The sequence below is a fragment of the Somniosus microcephalus genome, chromosome 10 (genome assembly GCF_052327205.1).
Source record: "Somniosus microcephalus isolate GS21.2 chromosome 10, FLI_Smic_1.0, whole genome shotgun sequence".
NCBI lineage: Eukaryota > Metazoa > Chordata > Chondrichthyes > Squaliformes > Somniosidae > Somniosus > Somniosus microcephalus.
Genome location: NC_140996.1, coordinates 166,713,318 through 166,736,322, shown reverse-complemented (window position 1 = coordinate 166,736,322; position 23,005 = coordinate 166,713,318). Strand labels below are relative to the sequence as shown.

The 23,005-nt window shown below is 42.6% G+C and overlaps 2 protein-coding genes across 4 annotated transcripts in view; one reads left to right on the top strand and one right to left on the bottom strand.

The window, feature by feature from the left end:
* LOC147111830 (uncharacterized) overlaps positions 1–23,005 on the top strand; it is a 340,177-nt gene that overhangs the window by 107,275 nt on the left and 209,897 nt on the right. The gene's annotated exons all lie outside the window — the stretch shown is intronic.
* LOC147111831 (thiamine pyrophosphokinase 1-like) overlaps positions 17,588–23,005 on the bottom strand; it is a 134,907-nt gene continuing 129,489 nt past the window's right edge. For all 3 annotated transcript variants that reach the window (XM_085999106.1, XM_085999105.1, XM_085999103.1), the window contains one exon: positions 17,588–17,773. In XM_085999106.1, coding sequence (XP_085855232.1) covers positions 17,603–17,773 — 171 coding nt within the window. In that variant the 3' untranslated portion in view covers positions 17,588–17,602. The remainder of the gene's footprint in view (positions 17,774–23,005) is intronic.

Below are 23,005 nucleotides of genomic sequence, written 5' to 3'. Positions count from 1 at the left end.
CTGAATGCATGCAACATTTGTAACAAGATAGATGAATTGACGGCAAAAATAGAAATAAATGGGTATGATCTAATAGCCATCACAGAGACGTGGTTGCAATGTGACCAAGGCTAGGAACTGAATATTCAGGGGTATTTGACATTTCAGAAGGATAGAAAGGAAAAGGAGGTGGGGTAGCTCTGTTAATAAAGGATGAGATCAGTACAATAGTGAGAAATGATCTTGGCTTGGAAGTTCCAGATGTAGAATCAATTTGGGTGGAGGTAAGAAATAGTAAGGGAAAGGCGGCACTGGTGGGAGTAGTCTCTAGGCCCCTTAACAGTAGCTACACTATAGGACATAGTATAAATCAAGAAATAATGGGGGGGCTTGTAAGAAAGGTACTGCAATAATCGTGGGCAATTTTAATCTTCATATAGATTGGACAAATCAAATTGGCAAAAGCAGCCTTGAGGACAAGTTCATAGAGTGTATTCAGGACAGCTTCTTGGAACAATATGTTGTGGAACCGACCAGGGAACAGGCTATTTTAGATCTGGTAATGTGTAATGAAACAGGATGAATTAATGATCTCATAGTAAAGGATCCTCGAGGGAAGAGTGATCATAACATGATAGAATTCCACATTCAGTTTGAAGGTGAGAAACTTGGGTCTGAAACTAGAGTATTAAACTTAAATAAAGGCAATTACAAAGGTATAAGGAGAGAGTTGGCTAAAGTGGACTGGGAAAATAGATTAGAAGGTAAGACAGTAGAAAAGCAGTGGCAGACATTTAAAGAGATATTTCATGACTTTCAACAAAGGTATTTTTCAGTGAGAAAGAAAGACTCGGAGAGAAGGATGAACCAACCATGGCTAACCAGGGAAGTTAAGGATGGTATCAAATTGAAAGAAAAGGAATACAATGTTGCAAAGATTAGTGATAGGCCAGAAGAGTGGGGAAATTTTAGAAACCAGCAAAGGATGACTAAAAAAATAATAGAGGGAGAAAATAGCTTATAAGAGTAAACTAGCAAGAAATATAAAAACTGACAGTAAGAGCTTCTACAAGTATATAAAAAAGAGTAGCAGCTAAAGTAAGTGTTGGTCCCTTAGAGAACAAGACTGGGGAAATAATAATGGGAAACAAGGAACTTAAAACAATCACTATCACTAGGGAAACCGTGCTCGTCAAACTTATGGGTCTAAAGGCTGACAAGTCCCCTGGACCTGATGGCCTGCACCCTAGGGTCTTAAAAGAAGTGGCTACAGAGATTGTTCTGGACTTATTACATGCAGATAGCACCCTCTAGCGGTAGTTATTGTATAGCAGTGTGTTATTTGACCTTCTTCCTGTCTGCCCCGGAAGTAGTATTCCAGGGAGTGTTTTACTGAGTTGTGAACAAAGCCCACATGAAGCAGCCATTCTGAATCCTCCTCCATCCTTCCTTATATGCTAGGCCAGACGCAATGTCTGTGAGTATCCTTGTTTAGTAACATGATAACAATCTTGTTGGTGTAGTATTTTGACAATACTTTGTCCATAAGAAGTTTATTAGCCGTTAGCTACTGAGGGTTAGCTTCAGTGCTATTTATTTATACAGTTACCTACTTATCTGTGTTACGCAGTCTATTCTGTTTTCATAAACATGTTTGTATCTTATGTAACATCTAATGTATAGTACTCAGCTCTGTGTACAAAACATACTTTGTCTTTGTTTACAGTTTCACAATTTTATTCAAGTAAAGCTTCAAAACCGCACCCTGCTTCTCGAGGAGTTATTTGAATGAGTGTTTAGCTGACTGGATAACTGGATAGGAGTACATCTAGCGAGACCAGTACAGAGATAGTGGATGCATTGTTTGCAATCTTCCAAAATTCCTTTGACTCTGGAAAAGTCCCAGCGGATTGGAAAACCACAAATATAATGCCCTTATTCAAAAAAGGAGGGAGACAGAGAGTAGGAAACTATAGGCCAGTTAGCCTAACATCTGTCATTGGCAAAATGCTCGAATCCATTATTAAGGAAGTAGTAGTAGGGCATTTAGAAAATCATAATACAATCAGAGTCAACATGGTTTTATGAAAGAGAAATCGTGTTTGACAAATCTATTAGAGTTCTTTGAGGAGGTAACGAGCAGGGTGGATAAAGGGTTCATCCCCTCTCCCATTTCCCAGCCCCCAAACTTGCTTCTTAATCTGTTTCATTTCCTGCTTTTTTCTCAGTCCTGATGAAGGGTCTTCGACCTGAAACGTTGACTCTGTTTCTCACTCCACGGATGTTGCCTGGCCTGCTGAGTTTTTCCTGCGTTTTCTGTTGTTATTACAGTAGATGTGTATTTGGATTTCCAAAAGGCATTCAACAAGGTGCCACATAAAAGATTACTGCATAAGATAAGAGCTCATGGATTTGGGGGTAATATATTAGTTAGCCAATGCTCTGTCCATTCTAACAGAAAACAAACAGTCAGGATAAATGGGTCATTTTCAGGATGGCAATCTGTAACTAGTGGGGTGCCACAAGGATCAGTGCTGGGGCCTCAACTATTTTCAATCTATATTAATGACTTGGATGAAGGAAGCGAGTGTACTGTAGCCAAATTTGCAGACATTACAAAGATAGGTGGGAAAGCAAGTTGTGAGGAGGACATAAAGAGTCTGCAAAGGGATATAAATAGGTTAAGTGAGTGGGCAAGAATTTGGCAAATGGAGTATAAATGTGGGAAAATGTGAAGTTATCCATTTTGGTAGGAAGAATAGAAAATAAAAATATTTAAATGGAGTAAGACTACAGAATGTGGCGGTACAGAGGGATTTGGATGTCTTCATACATGAAACACAAAAAGTTAACATGCAGGTGCAGCAAGTAATTAGGAAGGCAAATGGAATGTTGGCCTTTATTTCAAGGGGGATGGAGTATAAAAGCAGGGAAGTCTTGCTACAACTGTACAGGGCGCTGGTGAGACCACACCTAGAGTACTGCGTTCAGCTTTGGTCCCCTTATTTAAGGAGGGATATACTTGCATTGGAGGCAGTTCAGAGAAGGTTCACTACGTTGATTCCTGGGACAGAAGGGTTGTCTTATGAGAAAAGGTTGAGCCTTTACTCATTGGAGTTTAGAAGAATGAGAAGTGATTTTATTGGAACATACAAGATTCTGAGGGGGTTGGACAGGGTAGATGCTGAGAGGATGTTTCCCCTCATGGGGGAATCTAGAACGAGGGGGCATAGTCTCAGAATAAAGGGTTGCCCGTTTAAGACGGAAATGAGGAAGAATTTCTTCTCTCAGAGGGTCGTGAATCTTTGGAATTCTCTGTCCCAGAGAGCTGTGGAAGCTGAGTCATTGAATATATTCAAGGCTGAGACAGACATTGAACAACAGGGGAGTCAAGGGTTATGGGGAACAGGCAGCAAGGTGGAGCTGAGGCCAAAATCGGATCAACCATGATCTCATTAAATGGCGAAGCAGGCTCGAGGGGCCGAATGGCCTGCTCCTGCTCCTATTTCTTATGTTCTTATGCTTGAACCATTGTTCGTGTGTTGCAGACAGGAAATACTGACTTATATCAGCTATTTGCACTGTCATTTTGGACAGACATCAGTCCGTTACTGTGACTGGACAGGATGGCAATTTAAATAAAACTGCATTGCCCAAATAAAAAACTCTCAGCTGCTTGTCCACGTGCAGCAGCACATGAACTGTGCTACCAATTTGTGCAAGTTTCTACATGGGTGACAAAATTTTCCCCTTGCACGATATGTGCCTTTCAGCAAAGTGAAACTACTGTTACTTTTACAACGGTAATGCAACAAGATATCAAAACTGTATAAAAGCAGACCAATTCATCACAATGTAATTTAATAACACTAGTGAATGATTGCATGATCTATATTTACATAGTTAGTAATGCAGTTCTTGCTAATGGCATGAATTAGAATAAACTGTTCAAATCAAAATTCTGCTGCTTCTTATCTTTACAGCACCAGCCTACCTGAGCTTATTAAAACATATAATGAAAAGCTACCCATCATTGCCATTCAATCCAACTGCCTATAGCCTACACAGACTGCAAGCATTTCCATATTTTATAAGACTGAGCACGTACACACACAGAAAATTGAATTTATCAGAACATTCCCATAGTACATTGTGCTCTGAAATAATGAGATGCTTTGCTTAACTCTTTGATGGTCCTTTAATTTTTTTTAAATGCACATTTCCACCAAATATGTATTTGTTTCTAGTACTGAATAATAATATTGATATTGCTCACAACTTAGCCATGGATTGGGATCTGATAGGAATGGGTGTTGGGCAACAGTTGAGTTGGTAGTGTTGAGTGGAAAAATAGTGGGCCACTCATTCTGGCGGAAAGTGGGAGTCACGGAGCTCCTGTTAATACAGTGTCAGGATGGGTGGGCAGGCAGGCAGATGTGGTCCAGTGAGGGAGTGCAACACAGTGGAACTAAAAGGGAGGCATATGAGAAATTTAGGGTTAATAATGAAGAAGAAAATAATCTGGTATACAGAAAGTGTAGTGGGAAGGTGAAAAGAGAGATTAGAAGGGCTAAAAGGGAATATGAAAAAAATAGCAAATATAAAAGGAAACAGTAAGGGCTTTTATTATTAATGTAAGAGAATAACTGAATAATGATGCTGTGCAGTGATAAGGGGGGAATCTTGAGTTAGATAAAGGTATGGCAGAGATGTTAAATATTTAGCATCAGTATTTACAAATGATAGTGGATAAGAGAATGTATGTGCACAATGTAGAAAAATTGGTGAGAGCTAACTCTTGAAAAAGATTTGGTTCTGAAAAAAATATCAGAAATCAAAATAGATAAGTCGTCCTGGGGTCCTGTTGGAATGCATTTTAGGTTGTTGAAGGAAGTTGTACGGAAACCTGAGGCTTTGACTACAAATTTTCAAGATATGCAAATTATGGCAGATAGCCAAAGGATAACCAATGCAAGACCTCTTGACGAGAAGGATAAACCCAATGGCCACTAAATTCGGCTCCATAACACCTGTTGTTTGAGCAATACGGGTGCCGATTCAGTTCCAAAATGGTGTCCGGGTTGCGCGTGCACACTTCTGGTGCAGGCTGCGCCGGACGCAATCATGGGCAGGTCGTTAGCGCGGGCACAGGGAGTGTTCGCCAGAAATATGCAGAATAAGCAGATCGTAGCATGTATGCTGATTTGACGCCAGTGCTGCCATTTTGGAGCTCAATGTTACAGCTAACACCCTCTATTAAACACGCTCAGCTGAACACACATTCAGCTGCAGGAAGAACCCCCTCCCCCCACCAGCGCTATTTAAAGGGATCATCACGAACTTGCAGATTAGTTGCTGATTGATTTCTACTGGCTGTTGCTGAGTTTGTAGAACTGTTTGGTGGTTTGTACAGTTATTTAAAGTTGCTAAAGTCTACAGGGAGTGGTGTGGCAGGTGCTGAAGGACTCTGTCCTGACTTCAAAGATTCTGCACAGACTACTTGCTCCCAGACATGGGCGGACTAGTAGGAATTCCACTTGACCTACAGCATGACCTGGAGAATGAGCAGAGCCGACAGGACAAGCTGCTGGGACAGGGAGGAGGAGGGGCAGAAAGGCTCTCAACATGAGGCTATATCCTCACAGGCTGATCAGGGTGCAGTCCTCCTACCTGAACCTCAGCGAGGAACAGTGCATCAGACGTCTACGCTTAACCAAGGATATCCTCACTGAAACCTGTCTGCCACTTGCTGCAGCTACAATTCCAACCTTAAATCCGGGTGAGGACCGCTTTGCCACTGCCTGTGAAGGTGATGGTGGCCATGAGCTTTTATGCGTCTGGCTCCTTCCAGGCTGGAGCTGGAGATATTTGCAACATCTCCCAGTTTGCCATACACTGTTGTATAAAGGAGGTAACTGAGGCTCTCTATTCCAAGAGAGCTGAATACATTTCCTTCTCTCTGGCCAGAAACCAACAGGCAGAGCGAGCACGTGGCTTCACAAGGATTTCAGGCTTTCCCATGGTGCAAGGTGCCATTGACTGCGCGTTTGTCGCTTTGCGGGTGCTGCATGTAAACTCTGAGATGTACCGCAACCAAATAGGATGCCACTCCCTCAACGTCAAGCTGGTATGCGACCATACTCAGCGAATCATGCAGGTCAATGCCCGGTATCTTGGCAGCAGTCATGATGCCTTCATTCTGCAGCAGTCCACTGTCCCCTCTGCATTTCAGCCATCATGACAAACCAGAGAGTAGCTACTGGGTGACAAGGGCAATCTGTTAACAACATGGCTCATGACTCTGGTGTGCAACCCACACACAGGTGGGTAGCATTCATACAACAAATGCCATGCTGCCACACAAAATATCATCAAACAGACCATTGGCGTGCTGAAGAAACGCTTCCGCTGCCTGGACCCCTCTGGAGGAGCCCTGCAGTACTCGGCAGAGTGGGTGTTGAAATTCATGATGGCCTGCTGCATGCTCCACAACCTCGCCATCATTAGGGCACCATCCATACGGCAACCAGCTGATAAGCAGGAGGAGAAGCATGAGCAGGAGCAGGAAGAGGAGGAGGTGAAAGAGGAAGGGAGGAGGCAATCCATACAGTCTCTTTCTGGCCAGGCTGCCCATGACTGGATCATCCGGCTGCGATACCAGTAAAAGCAACTGCAATGCCATATTCACCAACAGTCCCACACCACACCTTCCCGTCACTGACCCTTATAGCGTCCGCTTAGCCGCAATGCAAAAATAAAAGCCAGCACAAAATAAACATTCCAAACCAAATTTATAAATGAAATCATGCCATATTGCATACAAACATAAACTAATCACCCTTGTGCATTCCCTCAGTGCCTGTCTTCCGTGTGCCTTTGCCTGTCCTAGTGCTCCTACCAGTGTTACCCCAGTGGCTGCAGCATGGCTGGTGGAAGGTTGCTGACTTTCAGTGGAGGAGACTGCAGATGGCCTTGGAGGACAACCTTGAGCAGCTCTGGTCCAAGAAGGCCCGGCTTCGGGCTGCACCATCTCTGCATGGGCGGCAGCAGTCTGGGCTGGCTGGCTGACAGGCAACATCAAGGGCACTGGCAGAGTGGCAGGGATGGGAGGACAAATGCTGTCATCCTGAGAGAGGACAGCAGGTTCGTGCTCCAGGGAGCCACTGTCACTCCCCTAGGGCGGTGCCTCAGCAATCCTAGCAATCTGTTGGCGGACAGATTTTTGGACTGCAAGCTCCTTTGAACACTGGTAAGCGCAGCCACGATTGGCTGCAATCTGAGCTTGCAGGACAGAAGTCTGAGCTTCCACTGCAGCACCCAGTGGCTTCTGCTTGTGCTGTAATGGAAGCCGAGACATCGACCATTAGACGCTGTATCCTGGTTGGGTCCGCAAGTGTGTTAATGGAGTTGGACGTCACTTGCATGCTGGAAAGGATGGGTGCCAAGCTCTGCACAAAGCCCTGTGCCTAGTTGGTGCCGGACTCCTCCATACCCCTTGACATTGAATGCAAGCTTTTTGTCAGGCCTGTCAATGGACCAAGTATTTAATTGTGCATACTCATCAGCCTTCTTCTGTAGGCCACCCCATCGAAGTGCTCACCTGAATCCTCTGCAAAACTCGTGTGTGGCCTCGCCCTCAGGAGAACTGGCACCTGCGCTACCCTTGCCCCCTGCCCTGGCTGCCACCCATGCCCGATGTCTCACCACGTGCAGATCCCACGTCTAACCTATCCTCTAAAGTACATGAAGTGTCACTATCTGAGCTGGTGGTTGTGAGTGTGAAATCGAGTGACGGTGCTGTGTCTTCAGTATCACTGCCTTCTTCCACTTCCAGTTCTTGCTCCTCCAACACTGCCTGGCCAGCTTGTAGTTCTTAGGTATCTGAAAGGAGAAAGGCACAGGGTAGGGTTGCGGTGAGGGGGGGGGGGGGGGAAGCAAGAGGTGCATTAGTCACGATTGATAGGGATTGTTGGTAGGTGAGTGATGGGGGCGTGGTGCATTGAGCAGTGCCTGAGGTTAGTGGTGCAGTTGGTGTGATCAATGATCCCTGTAATTTTTTTTTGCCGCCGTGCGGCCCCTTTAAGGGGCTACGCAGGCCATTCAAAATACCGCGCACATGCAGTTTTTGCATTGAAGAGCTGGCAAGCTGACTGCGCAGGATCCCTGGAGCATAGCGCAGCCGCACAGCTTAATGGGAACATTGGGTGGAATATGGCATTTGAAAATGAATTCACTGACCTTGACCACTCGTGCGAGATCACTAAACGTTTTGTGGCACTGCATCCAGATCCTCGGGGCTTGACTTCTGACATTGACCACCAGGGCTATCTGCTCCCACTGGTTTCTGAGAGTTTGGGCCTCCTAGCTGCCTGTGGATAGAAGACCTCTTGTTCACCTCGTCCACCACCAAGGCCTCCAGTGCAGCATCTGAGAATCTTGCAGCATGCTCTCTGCCCTGTTGTGCCATAAGTCAGTGTTTTTCATGCTCACACTCTCTTCCCCAGCCACTTCCAACACCTGCTCCAGCCAGAATGCATCTTCCCTTTAAGAGGTGCAGGCTGGCTTTAAGTGGTGCTAGCCTCGCACGAACATGGGCCTCCTGCTGAGGCGCTGAGCCACTGAACAGCACGTTTCGTGCTTCCTCCCCACTGCAATTATTTTAATTAGCAGGCAGCACAAAGTTTACTTGCTGCCTGCATCGGACTCAATGGCTAATCATGCATCGCAATACCCGCACCAGTTTTCGGGGCTATCGAAATTCGTCCCTAATAACTATAGGCCAGTTAGTCTATCAACAGTTGTGGGCAAACTCTTAGAATTCATAATTTGAGATCAAATTAGTGAGCATTTAGAAATGCATGGGTTAATTATATGCATTTGTTAAAGGTAAGTTGTGTTTCAGAAATGTATTTTTTTTTTTTAAAAGTGACTGATTATATTAATAAAGGGAATGCAGTAGATGTAATTTCATGCTTACCAATTTGCTTGTTGCAAATGAAATTACAGATAACAACAGGGCTCGTGTGGGGTAAAGATTGGGGAATACAAATAAAAACCGTGCTAAGCACCAACAGGAAGAAAGGCAACAAGAATAATTAAAAAGATATACCCAAAAAGCAACAAAAGAAGAACTTTACATCCAATTGTAAACAGCCAAACACTCCTTTAAGAAGCAAACTCCCAAAGGCCAGCAGAAAATCCCAACAACTATGTGAGCAAGCTATGCTAATGAACTGCACAGATGAAAAAAAAATTGCTAAATACTGCATGGGACCAATTTGCATGTATCTGCCATAAATTGGTAGTCCAATGAGATTCGCCCACACTTGTGATGTCTCAAAGAGCGTTGGAAAAAATTTGGCATCATTAAATCTGACACCTCATAAATTGGGCACACCAATCTGCTCACCTGATGGAGCACGGTAAACATGTGGAATGTGTGGATGAGTTCACAGAGAATCACAAAACACAGCATCGCTGAATCAGCCCTATAGTGATTAGTGTTATTGGGAGAATTACATAGAATGTACAGCACAGAAACAGGGCATTCGGCCCTACTGGCCCATGCTCCACACGAACCTCCTCCCACCCCTATTCATCTAATCCGATCAGCATAACCGTCTAGTCCTTTCTCCCAATGTGTTTATCTAGCTAAAAAATAGCTTTGATTGGCACACAAAACTGAGGGTGGCAAGAAAAAAATGGAAAATTATGGAAAAAATGGAAATTTACAAAAAAAGAGAATGGATTATTATGCAGGAATTTTCTTTTGTTTCTACACAAGCTTCTGAGTAAACTACTTGAATAGAGACTTATACCAGCAAAATAGATGCATATAGGAATGAAGACTTGCCTTAAACAAAAAAAAATCCTGGAGTTTCCAACTGACTACATAAAATAATTAGAAGAAGCAGAGGCAGTATAATGATTGGAAAAATAGTTCATTAAGAAAGATTTGATCGTTGATGAAAACGGACATGGCCAGTGGTGCAAAATTGTCAGATAAGTTGGGTAAGAAATTGTGAGAGTCAAGGTAGGAAACCGATTATGGGACGTACTAGAGAATACAAACATGGAAGGATAGATGAAGCTTAGAACTGTTTCAGTGAATGAGATAGTTGCCAAAATGTCAGGTAATGTACTTAATGGTTGGATTTTCATCATCAGCAGATTTATTGTTGGAAGTACACTACAACGGTTCTTAAACTGCAGGCGCTATGGCAACCGAGAAACAACCCATTTTCATCAGTGCACATTCATTACATAGAAACATAGAAGATAGGAGCAGGAGTAGGCCATTCGGCCCTTCGAGCCTGCTCCGCCATTCAATGCGATCATGGCTGATCATCCAATTTCAGTACCCGGTCCCTGCTTTCTCCCCATACCCCTGGATCCCTTTAGCCTTAAGAAATATATCCAACTCCTTCTTGAATATATTTAATGAATTGGCTTCGACTGCCTTCTGTGGTAGAGAATTCCACAGGTTCACCACTCTCTGGGTGAAGAAATTCCTCCTCATTTCTGTCCTAAATGGCCGACCCCTTATCCTTAGACTGTGACCACTGGTTCTGGACTCCCCGGCCATCAGGAACATCCTTCCTGCATCTAGTCTGTCCAATCCTGTCAGAATTTTATAAGTTTCAATGAGATCCCCTCTCATTCTTCTAAACTCCAGCGAGTACAAGCCCAATCGTCCCAATCTCTCCTCATACGTCATTCCTGCCATCCCAGGTATCAGCTTGGTGAATCTTCGCTGAACTCCTTCCATGGCAAGAACATCCTTCCTTAGATAAGGCGACCAAAACTGCACACAATACTCAAGATGTGGTCTCACCAAGGCCCTGTACAACTGCAGCAAGACATCCTTGTTCCTGTACTCAAACCCTCTCGCTACGAAGGCCAACATACCATTTGCCTTCTTAACCACCAGCTGCACCTGCATGCTTACCTTCAGCGACTGGTGCACAAGGACACCCAGGTCTCGTTGCACTTCTCCTTCTCCCAATCTATTGCCATTCAGATAATAATCTGCCTTCCTGTTTTTGCCACCAAAGTGGATAACCTCACATTTATCCACGTTATATTGCATCTGCCATGCTTTTGCCCAATCACCCAACCTGTCCAAATCATCCTGGAGTTTCTCGGCATCCTCCTCACAGCACACACGCCCACCCAGCTTTGTGTCGTCTGCAAATTTGGAGATATTACATCTAGTTCCCTTGTCTAGATCATTAATATATATTGTGAATAGCTGGGGTCCAAGGACTGATCCCTGCGGTACCCCACTAGTCACTGCCTGCCACTCGGAAAAAGACCCGTTTATTCCAACTCTTTGCTTTCTGTCTGCCAACCAGTTCTCTATCCAAGTCAATACCTTGCCCCCAATCCCATGTGCCTTAACTTTACACGCTAATCTCTTATGCGGGACCTTATCAAAAGCCTTATGAAAGTCCAAATACACCACATCCACTGGTTCTCCCTTATCTATTTTACTAGTTACATCCTCAAACAATTCCAGTAGATTAGTCAAGCACGATTTACCTTTTGTAAATCCATGTTGACTTTGTCCGATCCTGTCACTGTTTTCCAAGTGCTCTGCTATTACATCTTTTATAATGGACTCTAGCATTTTCCCCACTACCGATGTCAGGGTTACCGGTCTGTAATTCCCCATTTTCTCTCTACCACCTTTTTTGAATAGTGGGGTAACATTAGCTACCCTCCAATCCATGGGTACTGTTCCAGATTCCATCGAATGTTGGAAGATGATCAGCAATGCATCTACTATTTCTAGGGCCACTTCCTTAAGTACCCTAGGATGTAGATTATCAGGCCCTGGGGATTTATCGGCCTTCAATCCCATCAATTTCCCTAACACCATTTCCGTACAAATACTGATATCTTTCAGTTCCTCCCTTTCATCAGACCCTATGTTCCCCAACATCTCTGGGAGGTTATTTGTGTCCTCCTTTTTGACGACAGAACCAAAATATGTATTTAACTGGTCAGCCATTTCTTTGTTCCCCATTATAAATTCCCCTGATTCTGACTGCAAGGGATCCACGCTTGACTTCACCAATCTTTTTCTCTTCACATATCTATAAAAGCTTTTACAGTCAGTTTTTATGTTCCCTGCAAGCTTACTCTTATAATCAATTTTCCCCATCTTAATTAATCCCTTTGTCCTCCTTTGTTGAATCCTAAACTGCTCCCAATCCTCAGGTTTACATATTCAAGGCAGGCTCCAGTGGAAGTCAAATAAACACGAGGGCGAAAGTAATAGAAAGTAACACCGACAGTCAGATGAAGAGGGATGGGAGAAGGCTCGTGTGGAGCATAGGCCAGTTGGGCCGAATGGCCTGTTTCTGTGCTGCACATTCTATGTAATTCCATGTATCAGCTACCCCTATAGGCAGCCTGCTTCTCTCGTAAGGTGCTGATTCATCCTGGAGTAGAGAGTCATTTTGTGTCTGTAACAATGTGACTCAATGCAATGCATGAGGTGTTTGCTTCTTCAGGGTACCAAGCTCATAAATTTAAAGACCCTTCAGTTAAGATGGTACTGCCTATAATTCAGCAAAGCAAGACTCAGTTTATAGGCCTTGAGGAAAGGAGGTCCCACAAGGGCATAATCCAGGCCCATGGAAGGAGATGGCCTTGGCAACAAATGCCACCTCACCCCCTTTAAGGAATGCCTTCTGAAACCTGGGTTGCATTCCACATGATGGTACGCAAAATACTTTCACACCCTACTTTCTTCTCAAAGGAAAAACGGCCCAAAACCAAAGACAAGGAAGTACCACTTGTCTTAGCAACTATTTTTGTCTTCAATTTCTTGACTGAACTGAAAGCCTATCTAGGGCTCCTGAATTATTATAACCGGTTTCTTCCAAACTTATCGATGCTGCTGGCACCCCTGCACAAACTGCTGAGAAAGGAGGAGCCATGGTGTTGGGGGCCAGAGCAAGCAAAAGCGTTTCAGCAGTCAAAGGAGCTACTTCAGTCCAGCAGGGTGTTAGTGCATTACGACGAGAAGGAGGAGCTGATAATGTCCTGCGACGCATCACCCTATGGAGTGGGGGCAGTGTTGGCCCACCGCATGCCAGATGGAGCGGAAAGGCCCATCGGGTTTGTTTCACGCACGCTCACAGCTGCGGAAAAGAACTATTCACAGCTTGATAAAGAGGGGTTGGCCATTATATTTGGAGTAAAGAAATTCCATAAGTACATATATGGGAGAAAGTTTGTAATCAGTACTGACCACAAGCCTCTTATTAGCTTACTGAATGAGATGAAAGCGGTGCCTCAAATGGCATCACAGAGAATAATGAGATGGGCAGTAATACTAAGAGCCTATGAATATGTGATCACGTACAGAGCCGGCAAGGAAAACGGGAACGCGGATGCTCTCAGCCGCCTGCCCCTCTCAAAATCTCCTCGCAGTACTTCCCCTGAGGAGCACGTCCTGATGCTGGATCAGGAGATCAGTCCCCTGATGACTTCAGCACAAATCCAGGGCTGGACAGCCAAGGACCCCGTTCTGTCAAGGGTCCGTGAGTATGTGTTGAAAGGCTGGCCAGATCACCGTGAGGGACCGGAGTTCGCGCCGTACAGACAGAGACAGCACGAGCTCAGTGTCCAAGATGGATGTGTGCTATGGGGAGCACGCATCATAGTCCCAGAGTGGGGACGCTCTACTTTGATGGAACAGTTGCATCAATCGCACCCAGGAATGACTAGAATGAAAGGACTGGCTAGGAGCTACCTGTGGTGGCCTAACTTGGATGCTGAAATTGAGTCAAAGGTAAAGTCATGCACTATATGTCAGGAACAGAGGAAAGCACCTGCCGGGGCACCACTCCATCCCTGGGAGTGGCCCAGCAAACCCTGGAGGAGAATTCACATAAACTATGCGGGACCTTTTATGGGCAAAATGTTTTTGGTGCTGGTTGACGCTCACTCAAAGTGGATCGACGTTTATCCAGTGAGCTCTGCAACGACTGATGCCACACTGAATTGTCTCAGGAACAGCTTCAGCACACATGGTATTCCAGAAATGATTGTATCCGACAATGCACAGTGTTTTGTTAGTGAAGGGAGCAAAGAATTCATGGTAAGGAATGGAATCACACGTCACCTCGGCTCCATACCACCCAGCCTCAAATGGGTTAGCCGAGCGAGTCGTGCAGACTTTTAAGGAGCTCATGAGGAAGAGCTCAGGTGACACCCTGGAGACCAAGCTCAATAGAGCCTTGTTTAGTTATCGTATAACACCCCAAGCTACCACGGGGCTTTCTCCGGCTGAGTTGATGATGGCGAGAAAGTTGCGGTGCACGTTAGACCTGATACACCCAGATCTTAAAAGCAAGGTTGAGACAAAACAAACAAAGCAAAAAGCGCACCATGACAAACATACTAAAGCTCGCCATTTCGCCATAGGGGACTCTGTGTACACCCGGAACTTCGGTTATGGACCTAAATGGATACCAGGACATTACAGGACCTGTGTCGTACTCCGTGTTACTAGGGGATGGTCGAGGGGTTTGTCGGCATGTGGATCAGCTTTTCAGCCGGCAGCAGGGGGAACTGCCTCAGATGGAACAAAGGGCAGTAGAGGAGGCTGTTCCAGGACCCAGCACGGCTTATAAGGTGCCAGTGGACACTGGTACTGCCAGGCCACAGCGGGACAGAGTAAAACCAACATCAGAGACTACTCCAATCTCAAGTGCGAATGAATCTGAGAATCCACCACAAGTGGAATTAAGACGTTCACAAAGGATTCGCAAGCAACCAGAAAGACTTATACAAACCTGTTAAATTAGTCAGGGGTTAACCATGGTTAGAGCATACTGGTTAATTAAAACGTAGTACCTAGTAAGGGTTATTGTTTAAGAATTGCATACGGCAATCTTAAGGGGGGAGGAGTGTAGTAACCTGGGAGGTTATGAGTAACCTGATCCACCAGGTGGTGCTGTGGCAATTGCTCTCCTGAGTTAAGTCTGATCTGTACTGGTTGTACTCTTTGTTTCTGCTGCCTCATGGCAGAAGCTTTTATGTGCATGTGTTGATTAAACCATGTTAAGGAGTTAACCTGTGTCTGTCTCCATCGATGGCCACCTCAAGATACCACACATAACATGAGCAAGGCTGGTGGATATTTTCTATCCAGCCTGCTAATTACCAGCAAAAAGCTTACTAAGAAAGTTCATAACTAAGCCCAACATCTGAGGGCTAACATCAAACAAAAACAACTTTTGCCAGTGACACAAAGGCATGAACAAAATCCAAAGTAATTTTATAACAAATCCCCTGAATGTAATGAGTTGATATGCCAAAGCAAAGTGGATTGCAACATTCCATTTCAAAATGCATTTAAAGGTCTTATTTCATATTATCTCAATGAAAAATCTATAATAAAAGTGTCAATAATTAACAGCGTTACCCATTACACCTGTAGGTGGCAGGGTGATGGGGTTTTCAAACATTAGATTTCACATAAGGTTAGCATGGCTCGGTGTCTTGGCGTCAAATTTTATTTGACAGCACTCCTGTGAAGCGCCTTGGGATGTTTTACTACATTAAAGGTGATATAGAAATGCAAGTTGTTATAAGAATAGCTATATAGAATATCAAGTGTTAATACCAAAACAGGATTGAGTCTACAAGTAGCTGCAGACTCTGGCCACCAAGTCAATGTGAATGTCTACCCCTTTATTATAACACACTGCATTCTTTCCATTTGCCTTTCTTTTATCGAACTGAATATATTTCTATTTGTTCCATAGGCCTGCCTGTGTGGGACACACCTTTTAAAAATAAACATCCATTCTCTCACCCTTATCTGCAAGATCAGTAACTTAATTTAAAAACATGTCAAGTTCAACCTCTGATTCCTAAAACCATGTGTGTCTGTCCTCTATTAACTATGTCCTTCAATGTGATTCCTAATATTGTCCTTAAACATTGTTTCAATTAACTTTTCCACAAGCAATTATAAGCTTACAAGCCTATAATTAAATAGCTCTTCTCTAGCCCCCATTTTAAGTAGGAGTTGCTTTTGCTATTTTCCAGTGCTCACTGGGATCTCATCCAAATCTTGAGGACAAGACTGCCACTGAAACAGACAGTCAAAAACCAATACTGATAATCAAAGTCATAACTTGCAGAGTGCTGGATTATTTGACAGTTACTATCACCTTCCATAACTTTGGAAAGTACAAATATATTGGCAACAGAACCAGTTATGGATTTAAAGTTCTCTCTTTATAAATTATCGACCTCTCTCTCCAGCAAGATAAAACACTTATAGAACCCATGTCCAGGTCAGCTGTGAAGAGAGAAGAAGAAACATAAAGAATGAGAGGGAGAGAAAAATAAATTAATTCCAGCTAGCCATCCTTGGAGCTCATGTGATTTGATGCAGATGGCTGGTTTTCACCAAGATTGTGCTTCTGGCTCAAGGCGATGCTTCAGGTATACTTCTCACAACTGCAAACCTCACACCTAGGTTTTTGTCCATTGTTTACAGTCTTGGGCATCAGTCAAGGAAATTCCATTGAATAGAAAGCCTGCACCTCATTATTGGTGTCAGCGGAATTAGTCTCTTTAGAGATTAATCATCACCTGTCTGCTTTTTATCTTTCCCCGGTCTCTATCAATTATTTGTTTTTAAGAAACAAATATAAATTATTCATTTACAAACACATTTTACATTCTATTTTATGTAGCCAGATAAATATCTAGTCAGGCTTAGGATCAGAAGTTATGGAGCTGTTTATGTAATTACAGTTGAGCAAACATTCCGAAGCACAAGGGATTCTGTCCTGCTGGACTAGGGAAATGTCATTTGTCGAAGGTTACTCGCCAGGATTGAATAGTGGAAGTATATAAGGATAAATAGGTATTCTTGATTTCCACTTTAAAGATTCCATGATAGATTAGATTGTTGAATAGAGCAGGCTCATTGAACTAAATGGCTTATCATTCCTAGGTTTCATTTCTTACTGTGGCCAGCCTTGGTGCAAATCCAGAGGTATTAACCTGGGAAGTCAATACTAGTAGCAATATTAATATATAATAAAGCTTTCCCAGCTTTGCCAACTCCTACTCAGCATCTAGCTCTATCTTAAATGCAAATTTCTTGTTGTATCTATGGAAACTGTAACTAATGTCATTTGAATGTATCCTTGCTGCAAGGGAACCCCAAAATGTTAGGGTTGTATTGGGTTGAGAAAATCAGTATTAAGAATTAAGCTATTCCCTACTAGATAGGGTAGTTTATTTCCATTTTTTCATTAAATAGTTACGAGTGTACTGAAAGTACCTCCACTTCCCGCTCGTCCCCCTCCCGGCACTATCTCTGGCACTCAGGTATTCAATTTTCCTGCTGCTATACTGCTTGGCTAATGGGTTGAATTGTGTTTTTGGTTTTCTTTAAGTTACTATGCTATGGCATTCCTAGATGATAGACAGATTATACCACTTAAAAGTATGTGCCTAAAGAGCAATGTACCACTATATATAAAATTTGTCATCAATCAACAATAGTGGAAAGATGAATTCCTGGCAAAAACAATTTATTTAAAGCAAGGTTTTTGTCAAACAACTTGTTCTTAAGAACATTTTACTTCAGCGGGTAAATACTTACAGGCTGGAGTAAGCAAGCCAGGGATGTCTCCTGAATTATGATAACTGGTAGCTTAGTTATCTTTGTGGCATGGAAGAGTGTCTCCACACTGGCCATGATGTGGTCGAAACGTCCACCTAGTCCACCGAGCACGACAATATCATCAACCTATCAAAAATGACAGGTACTTCCATTAATATTTCATGATTCTCCTGCTCTTTTCATCTTAGCTGCAGAACATAAAGACCCAACATTAATTTTTTTTAAAAGTCAAGACTTTAATTTATGACATCAGAGTCAGTAGCTTATTGTTCTCAATGGTGAATGCTAGAAGCAATTAGATTCAAATCGGAGCTTCTTTGTAATTTGAAAGCCCTAACTCCAGCCCACTATGGAGGCCTTGACTGATTAATGTAACTATGATCTAACACTTTAAATGTATTATAGTAGAAATAATTATTCCTCTGAGATAAATCAATCTGCAGGTTTCTGAAGCTTTGAAGTAAGTAATGCAATTTCTTTTATGTGAAGAAATTGTCATGTCTCAACAGAAATTGTAAAACTCCTTTGGATGACACCAAGATGCAAAAGCATTTAGTGTAGTAAAACGCTCATCAACTAGCCTTGTACATATATGAATAATGATCTATATGATTATCAAACTGTCTATTCTTAGTTAGTAAAAGAGATGCATTCTGAGTATCTTTTTTACTAATTAAGGATAGACAGTTTGATAATCATATAGACCATTATTCATATATGTACAAGGTTAGTCGATGAGAGTTTTTTCCACCTCTCCCAGGAGATTACATGGCTGCGGGGTGGGATGGGAAGAGGGAGGGGGATTGGAAGCGTTTAGCCATGATGCTTTGGCCGCCATGGTGTGGGACAGGCAGCTGATCTTTTCCTGCCCATCAATTTCGTATGTTTGTATTTTTCTATGAGTTGAGCCATTTCTATGAAAACACATTATATTCACAATACTTCTACTTTCCACAACCTTGATTTTTTTTCCAATCAAGTCATACACAAAATCCATAACTTCTACTCTACATAATTACATTTTCTTATGGACTATTGTGGCCAGCATGGTGATACAGGCACTAATCATAATTTATCAATGCTGTGACCAGCTTTGCTAAAGTATGACTCCATCAATGACAGTGACATACAGTCCCCACCGCGTATAGTGGGCGCGTTGGTGTTAATGTGATTTGCCTCCTATAAATGGTGGATTGCAAAACCAAGAAATGCAGAATAAAGACACTGTCGGTAGCGCTCTAGTACTTGCCCAAAATTGTATCATAGCACAATTTTCCAGCTCTACCTTGCTCATTAAGAGTCATCAACATCCTAAACAGGAGAGTCAGGACAATAGAACTTGAACCCTTACAATGAGTAAATGCATGTACTCCTGTCACTCAGCCACCATTTCAACACTCTCCCGATACGATCAGTGTCAATGTCTGACTACACTGCAGTACAGAGACACTCAGCTCCAACAAACCAGGTGAATAGTTAGTAGTACAAGCTGAAAGACATTTATTAAACACTTCAATTTGCCTGAAATCAGTGACGCTTTTAAAACAGTAAGTGGAGAAGATTACATAATTAAGATAATCGCACTTTAATGAGGTACAAAAAGCTTATTGAATTGCCCAAAATAGTAGAAGTGCTTAATACATTGTAAATGGCGCCTTTATAATTGACGTCTATGGTAATGAAAATTACTCGGTATATACGGTGGTCCACCATAAGCATGGGCGGTATAAGTGGGGGAGACTGTATTAAAGAGGGTTCAGAGAAGAAACAGCATGATTTAAGGACTTTGGGCAGTAAGTTATGCAGTAAGTAAGGCACTGAACTTATTTTCACTAGAATACTGAAGATTGAGGGGGGCACACAATTCAGTCTTTAAAATGTTGAGATCACTGGATAATATAGATGCAATCAGTCTACTGTGAATGCAGAACTAAGGAACAAGTACATTATTAACAAAGGTCATGCAAGATTAGAAGGGATTTCCCCAATCCCCTTCACAGAGTAGTACCCAAGTTGAATAGACCCCAAAATAAAAGAATTAATGCTATGCCAATTAATACCTTTAAACAAGAGCTGGGGGAATAACTGATTCAGAACAGGAAGGAGGGGTAAGTGCAGATCGATGTGTGAGATTGTACAGTGAGACACAATGGTCCCGAGCTTCTGTGACCATGGAACACAACATATTTAAGTTGAATAATTAGGGCTCTGTGTTTTCATTTTCTTTAAATCAACAAAAAAAAAAAAAAATCGCTAGGAAAATTTAGGCGTGTATTTTGGACTTTTGACAACTGTTTAAAATTTGGGGGAGGGCAATTAAAAGTTTGGTCATCAGAAAACAAATTATTTTATTGTTGAGAAAAGTTGTCCTACTTTACTAAGGATGTCAAAGCCATGGAGATGGTCAGAAGAGTGCCAGTATAAAGTGATACCAGGGACAAGAGGCTTTAGTTATGAGGAGAGACTAAAGAGAAAATTAAGAGGAAATCTGACAGAGATGCTCAAAACTGAGAGCAACTTTGATGATGTAAATTGTGAAAAAAACATATTCACTGGTCAGGTGGGTCAATAATTAAGAGGGCAAAAATTTCAGATCATCACCAGAAGGACGAAGGGAGAGATTCTGAGATTTTTTAATATAATTATGCAGAGGTTGCTAGGGTGATCAGCCATGATCTCATTGAATGGTGGAGCAGGCTCGAAGGGCCGAATGGCCTACTCCTGCTCCTATCTTCTATGTTTCTATGTTTCTATGACATGGATTGCTCCACCATGTGCTGGAAGCAGAGTCCAAAATAGCTTTTCAAAAGGAAATTAGATAAATATTTTAAAAGTAAAAATTAAAAAAGTAAATGGGACTAAGTAGATACCTCTTTCAGGCATAATGGGTCAAATTGCCCCCTTCTGTGCTGTAAAATTCTATGATGCTATTCTATGAAAGCTCAATTTTAACCATTACTCTATTTTATAAAGATTATTTATCAAAAGTCATAAACTGTGTTATATTTACAAAAAACTCTTGTCCTTTACAATCTGGCTTATAACCATTTTTTTTGCTGAAATACCACGTGAGGTAACGGGTTAAAATAAGACAGACCCATAAAGAAATTATATTTACCTGTTCTGTGCCCGATATACTCGATTTAATAATGGAAACACTTCACCTGCCCAGAATAATCATCTCCTAAGGGGCTAATGCAAAGAATATTTGTGCTCAACTTTAAACAGGCTTCCCAAGTGGTCAGTAAGCAAATGTCATAGAGTCATAATGGCACAGAAGGAGGCCATTCGGCCCATCGAGTCCATGCCGGCTCTCTGTAGCTCAATCCAATCAGTCCCATTTCCCCGCTCTATCCCCGTAGCCCTGCAAGTTTATTTCCCTCAAGTGCCTATCCAGTCTTCCCTTGAAAACATTGAATGTGTCTCTGCTTCTACCACTTCCGTCGGCAGCGAGTTCCAGATCCTCACCACTCGCTGCGTAAACAAGTTTTTCCTCACATCCCCCCTGTATCTCTTGCCCAAAACCTTAAATCTGTGTCCCCTAGTCCTTGCACCATCAACTAGTGGGAACAGCCTTTCCCCGTCTAGCCTATCCAAACTAGTCATAATCTTGTACACCTCTATCAAATCACCCCGCAACCTCCTGTGCTCTAATGAAAACAAATCCAGTTTCTGTGGATGTGTGGTACTGAACCAAACAGACAAGTCAGTTATCCCTGATCTGTTTTGAATAAGCTGATGTCAGGCAGCACACTAATGGTTGTGGTATTATTGGCCTCAGCATAAGGTTTTGTTATGGATATACTGATCGGTACTCTTCAGATTTAAGCCAATTTCCCAGCAGAGTCTTGTTGTCGGGTAGCTGACAACACAGCAAAACTTGGTAGGGGCCAGGCTTAAAATGAAAAATTCAACTGTTGGTGTAAACACAGCACAATATTGCCAACAAGCAAGCTCAGCAAAATATCCCTGCCTAATGACAATGAAGCAAATTGGCTTCAATTCATAGTCGCTTAATTTGAAAAGTACAGAGAAATTAAGAAAGCTCTTATTCTTATCTCTTATTTGACTTGTTATTACAACACAGTGAAATTTGAAGAGGCTCAATTACTGCTAAGGGAAAGCATCTGGCCTGGCAGAGCTGCATGCTCTGCGTCCTTGTCCCCAGCCCCCAATGTAAGGTTCCCAGCTCTTAAACCATAAACATTCCACAATTCTGCATGGACTAAGTCAGATCGAATGGTGCTTTCTCATTCAGTACACTACAAAATGCTGATTAGTTTTACTGAATCCACTAAACAGAAATGTTAAATTCCCTTAAATAGTCAGAAACATTGCAGCCAGTTGTAATGATTGTACTTTCCATTTTGATTCCCTTTAATGGACCTCATTATACCGGCTTTCCTTATGTTCATGATCATACTAGTGAATTTCTACAGGTAAGGGTGTACTTAAATAACATTTAACACTGGAGTTAATGACTTAACTATATAAAAAAAATGTTTTGACATACTCCTACTTCTATGTTCTATAAATAGTCACCATCACCAACAGAAATAATGGAATCAATTTATTTAGTTACAGAATTTCATAGGTATAGTTGTCATTATTTGTTCATGCTTTTAAACAGTCACTAATCCTCCTACGCCCAAGGAAGCCTATTACTGTCTAATGGGGAATCAAAGTTATTACAATTGCGACTAAGTGTATCTTTGGGGTCAGTTTTACTCACAGGGGAAATTTATGTTTGGACATTATCTACCCATCCTTCTGTGAATATTAATTTGCCACCTCAATAGCTTAAAGAAACCACATTTTCACCAAAGCTCCCAAGTAATTTTCTCTCTGTGCCCTTTGGGATACTTTCATAAAAACATCTTGCAAACTATCAGAGTGTCCATAAAGATTCAATTCTTGAACTTTAACTTGCCATTACAACAACTTTATAAAGAAAACAGATTTGCACCAAGCCTGATAAGTGCTTCCTTGCGTCAGTTTTAATCCTTTGAAATGTTTATGAAACTTTTACAATTTAAGGCCTAGAAATTCAGTGGGCTGCGCCACCTGTTAGCGCCTTAAGAGGGCGCTAAGTGGGTCGGAAGCCACTGGCCACGCCTCCCGCTAAATTCAGTGGGACGCTAATGGCGGCGCTAGTCGTTAGCGCTGCGCCGCCACCTATGACGTCATCAGTGTGCGCAGCGCCCCGATCGCGATATTTAGATGCTTTAACGCTGGGCGCTATTTGCGACCGGTTCAGGGGGGCCTACCTGCGGCGGTAGAGGCGCTAATTAAAGGGGAGGTGCAGGGCGGCCATTTTATTTGCTGGCCGCCTGCCAGCACCTCTCCGCGCTGCCGTCC